Source organism: Trichechus manatus, unplaced genomic scaffold, assembly GCF_000243295.1.
Source record: "Trichechus manatus latirostris isolate Lorelei unplaced genomic scaffold, TriManLat1.0 scaffold00086, whole genome shotgun sequence".
NCBI classification, from domain to species: Eukaryota; Metazoa; Chordata; class Mammalia; order Sirenia; family Trichechidae; genus Trichechus; species Trichechus manatus.
In genome coordinates, this window is record NW_004444022.1 from 520264 (window position 1) to 528278 (window position 8015).

The 8015-nt window shown below is 42.9% G+C and overlaps 1 protein-coding gene across 2 annotated transcripts; it reads right to left on the reverse strand.

The window, feature by feature from the left end:
* Positions 1 to 895: 895 nt before the first annotated feature.
* On the reverse strand, positions 896 to 1865 carry LOC101357648 (spindlin-2B-like). Of its 2 annotated transcripts, XM_012557007.2 has the most exons (2): positions 1621 to 1865; positions 1069 to 1317 (listed from the first exon to the last, which is right to left on the reverse strand). In XM_012557007.2, exons 1-2 carry the CDS (start codon positions 1843 to 1845, stop codon positions 1069 to 1071), a joined length of 474 nt encoding a protein of 157 aa, XP_012412461.1. In that variant the 5' UTR covers positions 1846 to 1865. The 2 variants fall into 2 exon arrangements, with proteins under 2 accessions (XP_004381572.1, XP_012412461.1); XM_004381515.2 differs by having other exon boundaries at positions 896 to 1865.
* Between the last annotated feature and the right edge of the window lie 6150 nt (positions 1866 to 8015).

Below are 8015 nucleotides of genomic sequence, written 5' to 3' on the forward strand. Positions count from 1 at the left end.
AGCTGTTATGGGGCTCCACAGTTAGTGTGTTTAACTGAGGGCTGAGGTTCTGCTCAGCTGGAGGCAAGATGCAGCAAGAGGGCGTGTCATAGACTCCTTGCAATAAGAAAAGCCTTTAGGTATGAACTTGGTCCCTGCTTAACTGGCCTGAACCACCCAGTCAAAATGGCCTTCTAAGGAACCTCCCATTCAGCTGGCTTCTTTGACAATTGTCCCTTTCTTTTCGCAAAGAGCCAGGAAGGGTGCTGTGGGTGCTGCCAGAATTCCAACTTTTTCCTGGGCCTTCACATACTTCATGCACCCCACTCCCCACACCCCTTTTCCTGCGTTCTCATTCCCTCTGTCAGTCTTTCTTCTTAGCATTTCTTCTCCTTCAGTGCTTCTTCCATTCTGGCCTCCCATCCATGCATAGACCCTCTCTTTGTGCATCCTGTATTACCTCCCCAGATTCCTGCCAGCTTGGTTTCTCTCCCCCTTGTGCTGGACCCCTTCCATACTTCTTTGTGATCCTCTGTACTCTATCTATTGTCTGTTTTCATCTAAGCTCTAAGATCTCACTCTCCCCCTGTCATTCTCTACTACCTTCCCAGTTGGATGTCTCCCCCTCACTAGGTCTTCCCTTTCTCCAGGGAGCCTCTCCATTTCTGGCATCTCCCCATCTCTTCCTAAGCAATTATCTCCTCTTCTCTCTCTCTCACAGCCCATCTCTAGTTCCTTCCCCTCCCCCTCTCTAGACCAGCACAGCTAAGTCTTATTCCATTTTTAGATGACTGATTATGATACTTACTAGCTTAACTTTATTCACAGCTGGCACGTGCAGCTGTTCTTTCCTTTCCTGTACCTCCACCAACACACTCAACCTTTTCAAGAATACAAATTCCTTACACAAGGCATGTCATGTCCAGATAAATTTGTATTTTAAAGAACAAAACAACAATTATGCTAGCAAAGATGTAGGGTTAACAGGGGCCCTTAAGCTTTCAGTACACCAAAAAAAAAAAACATTTTTTTGCATGTTTACAGAATACACATTTGTTTCCACAGATGTGGGAAATGTTACCATAACAGTTAGGACTTTTTCACCAAATCATAGACATAGATATGGAAGTCATCATCAAACTTGATGAAATACACAGGGGGTTTGGCTTCCACTTGGTGAATGACCATGCCGATACGTTTGGAGCCATCTTCTTTGGTATATTCCACATGTTTACCTATCAGGCCATCTACAACTCCTCCTGGCTCCCTCTCTGCTGGAAGAGACTCATTGGACTCTGGCATGATACGGAGGTCACCTTCTTTAAAATCGTCTAAAAGCTGGTACATATACAAGACAGGATCTTTCTCATAGGTAATATAAAAGCAGGCTTTCATGATAGGTGCTTGGGCTAAGACCATCCCCCTCCATTCATCCTTAGAACCGTGCTCACCCTCAAACATATGTTCCACTGCTTTGCCAATTATGGTGTTTGCAAGGTTTGCATCACTGACTTGAGATGATGTCACCCTGTCAGAAAGAATTTTAAGAGACAAAACTCTTTCATCTCTGTGAAGTTCCAGTCCATAGACACAGTCAATTCCATCATATTTCACCAGATAAAGAGAGGGATTTATAGGCACCTGATCCAGAACGGTTCCTTTCCACTGGGTGATGGGCTCATCACCTTCCTTCCATCCGTGTGAAATTCGGCAGCCCACGATGTTCCTGCGGGGTTGGGAGGAAGGTCTGCCCCTCTGCTTCTTTTGGGAGAATTTTTTCTTAGACATGTTTGCAGACCCAGTGGCCAGTCCTGCAGCTGCTCTGGTTTGTTGCCCTTCGGTCTCTTGTGCGTTGGGGGTCTTCATGCCTGCAGCAGGAAGAGAGAGGATAGAGAGAAAAATTCAACATGTAGTAAGGTGAACTTCTTCTGATAGCGATGTCTCTATGCACTCTGTGCCAGCGCCAAAATTTCCTCCCTGAGCCCCGCAGCAATGCTGGAAATCCTGGCTGCATGCCTGCAGTGCCCTCCCTCCTAGGTTCCTTAAGCTGCGCGGAAGGGCGGGAGCAGTGGTGGTGCTGGCTGGGTAAGGAACTCTGCAGGAGAGGGTGGGCTACCTCCTTCTTACTCAGCGCTCACAGCGCCCACTGCCCCCACTCCCCCGCCACTGGCGCCCACTCCCAAGCCTCTGCAAAGCGCCCATCCCTCCAGCGCCTTGACCTGCACCCACTGCCCTCTTGTCCTGAGCGCGCTGCAATCGGCTGCCCACTGGCCCTCTCCTACCCCAATCCCTTTCTTGTTACCCACTGCCCTTGCTTCCCAGTGCTCACCTTCAAATCCTTTCCTAGCTCCTAAGGCCACCCCGTTTCCCTATTGCCCAAGCACTCCTCCACCCCACCGGGTGCCCATCCTCACCCCATATCTTCCCCCCACCCCGGAGCCCATCACCCTCGTTGTCCCTCCTCCATTCTGGTGCCCACCAAATGGCCTTGCATGGCCCGGGGTCTCCAGCCTCAAGTGTGGAAATCAGACACTTCACTGCTGCCAGTGCTGTAAGCTTATGGTGAAGGAGGATCCGCAGGCCAAGAGCTGGATGCTTGCAAGAGCTGGGAGGGGAGGATCTTTGGGCGAGGAGGGCAGAGAGGGAGGTGAAGAGGATGGCTGTGGTTTCATCAGTGCTTGGTTGTCTGTCCTCAGTCCCCCTGTTGGATCTGGTGACCCCTCTGTCACATTGAGCACCAGCTGCTGCTGCTGCTGCTGCAGTCTCCTCCTCTTTTCTGTATAGGACTAGGTTCGCAGTTTCCTATTAATAGACAGGCCTCTCCTTCCTGCCAGACACTGCTCAGCCTGCTTTCCAGGCCTTGGAAATGCTTAGGAGCTCCACATCTGGTTTTCAAATTCCAGAGCAGTGACACCTGTAATTGGCCCTTTCCTCCCCTGCTCCTTCAGTCCATGACCCCTGGAACTGCCCCATAGTGTTTCCAAAGCTGTAATCTCTTATGGAAGCAGACTGTTAGACTGTCACATCTTTCTCCTGTGGAGCAACTGGTGGATTCAAACCACCAGCCTTTTGGTTAGCAGCTAAGTGGTTAAGTGGTGAGTTCTAAAAACTCTGATCTAGTTTCTAAAAAAAAAAAAACAGTTGTCATCGAGTCAATTCCAACTCATGACGAGCCCATGTGTGGTGAGTAGAACTGTGCCCCATAGGGTTATCATGGCCATAAACTTTCAGAAGCAGATCACCAGGCCTTTCTTCCAAGGCACCTCTGGGCGGGTTTGAATTCTATTTGTGCAGCCCAGGGATTAGTTCCTCATAAGTGGCATCAATTTTGCATCTTGTTTCTATTCCTTTTTGTTATTTATAGTAGTTAGCACAATATCCTAAAATTCTGAAAACAACCAATATTATTAAGATGTGCTATTAGGCAGAATATTTTCAGTAACGTAACAGAAAAGCAAACTCAAACTGATTCAAATAAAAAGAATTTATTGGCTAATGCATTTGAAAAATCTAATACCTATCATGGTAGATTTAACCTGGGCACTCAGTGATGTCACCAAAAACCTTGGTTTGTTCTGTCTTTTCTCTCTGATGTCAGTTTCAACTTATGTTACAATGTTGCTGTCAGTATCTTTGGGATGTATGTGATTTCTTATTCATATACATATACAGAGAGGGCCTCACTCCAGCAGCTTTTGATCAAAATTATTTTGTTTTATTCTGATTGGACCATCTTAGGTAATTTGCTTGCTCTCTTAATGTAAAAGAAATGCTATGCCTAAGTATCTTAGGTTTGGTTTATGTACTCCTTTCAGAAAAAATCACATTAACAAAGTGGATCCATATGGTGAATTGGCTTATGCCAATCAAAGACCATCCCTCAAGTTGGATATGGGGTCATCTCACCAAACTGGCATGGGCGCTACACAATGAAGGAGGATTGAAGAGGACACTGGTGAATTAATCAACAATGTCCACTGTGATTCCAGGTTATTACTTTGAAATACAATCTAAAATTTTCTATTATTCTTCCAAAATTTATATTTCTTTGATACTATTCACAGATATGCCACTGCCAAGGGCAAATTTGTGCATATTCCATAGACTAAAAAACCAAAACAAATCCACTGCCATCAAGTAAATTCTAACTCATAGTGACCATATAGGACAGAGTAGAACTGCCCCATAGGGTTCCAAGGCCATAAATCTTTATGGAAGCAAACTGCCACATCTTTCTCCCAAGGAGCTGCTACTGGGTTTGAACTGCCGACTTTTCAGTCAGCCAAGCACTTTTACCACTGTGCCACCAGGCCTCAACTTTCATTGACTTGTTGTTGTTGTTAGATTGTTAGATGTTCTCCAGTCAGTTTCAGCTCATGGTGAACCTATGTAAAACAGGACAAAACACTGCCCAGTCCTGTGCCATCTTCAGAATACTTTCTATGTTTGAGACCTTTGTTGGAGCCACTGTGTCAATGCATCTGGTTGAGGATCTTCCTCTTTCTCACTGACCCTCTACTTTACCAAGCGTAATGTCCTTCTCCAGGGATTGGTCCCTCCTGATAACAGGTCCAAAGTACATGAGACGAAGTCTCGCCATCCTCGCTTCTAAGGAGCATTCTGGCTGTACTTATTCCAAGACATATTAGTTTGTTCTTCTGGCAGTCCATAATTCAAAGGCATCAATTTTTCTTCGATCTTCCTTATGCATTGTCCAGCTGGCGCATGCATATGAGGCAACTGAAAATATCATGGCTTGGTAGGGCCCACCTTAGTCCTCAAAGTGACCTTTTTGCTTTTAACACTTTAAAGGGCTCTTTTGTAGAAGATTTTCCCAGTGCAATACATTGCTTGATTTCTTGACTGCTGCTTCCATGAGCATTGATTGTGGATTCAAATAAAATGAAATACTTGACAACTACAATATATTCTCAGTTTATGATGTTGCTTATCGGTCCAGTTGTGAGGATTTTTTTTTTATATTGAGATGTATTCCATACCGAAGGCTGTAGTCTTTGACCTTCATCAGTAAGTGCTTCAAGTCCTCTTCACTTTCAGCAAGCAGGGTTGTGTCATCTGCATAATGCAGGCTGTTAATGAGTTTTCCTCCAATCCTGATGCTGCGTTCTGCTTCATATAGTCCAGGTTCTGGGATTATTTGCTCAGCATACAGATTGAAAAAGTATGGTTAAATGATTCAAACCTGACACACACTTTTCCTGATTTTAAACTATGCAATATCTACTTGTTCTGTTTGAAAGACTGCCTCTTCGACAATGTACAGGTTCCTCATGAGCACAGTTAAGTGCTCCCATTCTTTGCAATGTTATTCATAATTTGTTATGATCCACACAGTTGGATGCCATTGCATAGTCAGTAAAACACAGGTAAACATCTTTCTGGTTTTCTCTGCTTTCAGCCAAGATCCATCTAACATTAACAATATCCCTCATTCTACATCCTCTTCTGAAGCTAGCTTGAATTTCTGGCAGTTCCCTGTTGATGTACTGCTGCAACCGCGTTTGAATTACCTTCAGGAAAATTTTTCTTGCATGTGACATTAATTATATTGTTCGATAATTTCAGAATTCTGTTGGATCACCTTTCTTTGGAATGGGCATAAATAGTAGGAGCCAGGTAGCTGTCTTCCAAATTTCTTGGCATAGACAAATGATCACCTTGAGCATTGCATTTGTTTATTGAAACATCTCAATTGATATTCCGTCAATCCTGGAGCACTGTTTTTCGTTAATGTCTTCTGTATAGCTTTGACTTCTTCCTTCTATACTTTCAGTTCTTGATCATATACTACTTCCTGAAATGGTTGAACATCAACCAATTCTTTTTGGTACAGTGACTCTGTGTATTCCTTCCATCTTCTTTTGATGCTTCCTGCATAGTTCAATATTTTCCTGGTAGAATCTTTCAACATTGTAACTCAAGGCTTGAATTTTTTTCCTCAGTTTTTTCACCTTGAGCTATGCTGAGCTTGTTCTTCCCTTTTGGTTTTTTAACTCCAGGTCTTTGCACATTACAGTATAATACTTTACTTTGTTTTCTCTAGCCATCCTTTGAAATCTTCTGTTTAGCTCTTTTACTTCATTATTTCTTTCATTAGCTTTAGCTACTCTACATTTGTCTTAGTTATCTAGTGCTGCTATAACAGAAATATCACAAGTGGATGATTTCAATAAACAGATTTATTTTCTCACAGTCTAGTAGGCTACAAGCCCAAATTTAGGGCGTCAGCTCCAGGGGAAGTTTTTCTCTCTCTGTCAGTTCTGGAAGAAGGTGTTTGTCATCAATCTTCCCTTGGACTAGGAGCTTTTCAGCACAGAGACCCTGAGTCCAAAGGATGTGCTCTTCTCCTGGCACTACTTTCTTGGTGATATGAGTTTCCCATGTCTCTCTGCTCACTTCTCTCTTTTATATCTCAAGAGATTGGCTCAAGTTACAACCCAATCTTGTAGACTGAGTCCTGCCTCTTTAACATAACTGTTACTAATCTCATCTCCTCAACATCATAGAGATAGGATTTACGACACATAGGAAAATCACATCAGATGACAAAATGGTGGACAATCATGCAATACTGGGAATCATGGCCTAATCAAGTTTACAGATATTTTTGGGGGACACAATTCAATCCATGACAACATTCAAGAGCAAATTTCAGAGTCTCTTCTGAAACCCATTTTAGTCTTTTCTTTCTTTCCTTTCTGTTTAACGACCTTTTGTTTTCTTCATTTATGATGTCCTTCCACAACTCATCTGGTCTTCATTCATTAGTGTTCAGTGTGTCAAATCTATTTTTGAGCTGGTCTCTAAATTCAGTTGGGATGTACTAAAGGTCATATTTTGGCTCTTGTGGACTTGTTTTAATTTTCTTCAGCTTCAGCTTGAACTTGCATAAGAGCTACTGATCGTCTTTTCCGCAGTCATCCTCTGGCCTTGTTCTGACTGATGATATTGAGCGTCTCTATCATCTCTTTCCATGAATGCAGTCAATCTGATTCCTGGTGAGGTCCATGTGTATAGTCACCATATATGTTGTTGGGAAATATATTTGCAATGAATAAGTGGTTGGTATAGCAAAATTCCATCATGGGATCTCTGGCCTTGTTTCAATCACTAAGACCATATTTTCCAGTTATGGATCCTTCCTTGTTTCCACCTTTCACATTACAATCACCAATAATTATCAATGCATCTTGATTGCATGTTTGATCAATTCCAGACTTCAGAAGTTGGTAAAAACTTTCAATTTTTTCTTCTTTGTCATTAGTGGTTGGTGTGAAAATTTGAATAATAGTTGTATTAACCAGTGTTCCTTGCAGGCTTATGGTTATTATCCTATCACTGACAGTGTTGTACTTCAGGATAGATCTTGAAATGTTCTTTTTGACAATGAGTGCGATGTCATTCCTCTTCAATTTTTCATTGCCTTCGTAGTAGACGGAAACCCTGGTGGCATAGTGGTTAAGAGCTACAGCTGCTAACCAAAAGTTCAGCAATTCAAATCCAGCAGGCTCTCCTTGGAAACCCTATGGGTCAGTTCTACTCTGTCCTATAGGGTCAATATGAGTCGGAATCAACTCAACAGCAAAGGATTTGGTGTTTGGTGGCATAGTAGACCATATGATTGTCTGATTCAAAATGGCCAATACCAGTCCATTTAAGCTCACTAGTGCCTAGGATCTTTATGCATTCCATTTCATCTTTGATGACTTTCAATATTCCTAGATTCACACTTCATACGTTCCACATTCTAATTATTAATGGATATTTGCAGCTGTTTCTTCTCATTTTGAGTCGTGCCACATCAGTAAATGAAGGTCTCAAAAGCTTTTCTCCATTAAGGTCGACTTCATTAAGGTGGACTCCACTTTGAGGAGGCAGCTCTTCCCCTGTTGTATTTTGAGTGCCTTCCAACCCGAGGGGATCATCTTCCCGTAGTATATCAGACAATTTTTTGCTGCTATTTATAAGGTTTTCACTGGCAAATTTTTTTCAGAAGTGGGCCACCAGGTCTTTCT

Excerpts from the sequence above, each read along its gene's own strand:
- LOC101357648 (XM_004381515.2), bottom strand. The coding sequence starts at position 1,845 with ATGAAGACCCCCAACGCACAAGAGACCGAAGGGCAACAAACCAGAGCA.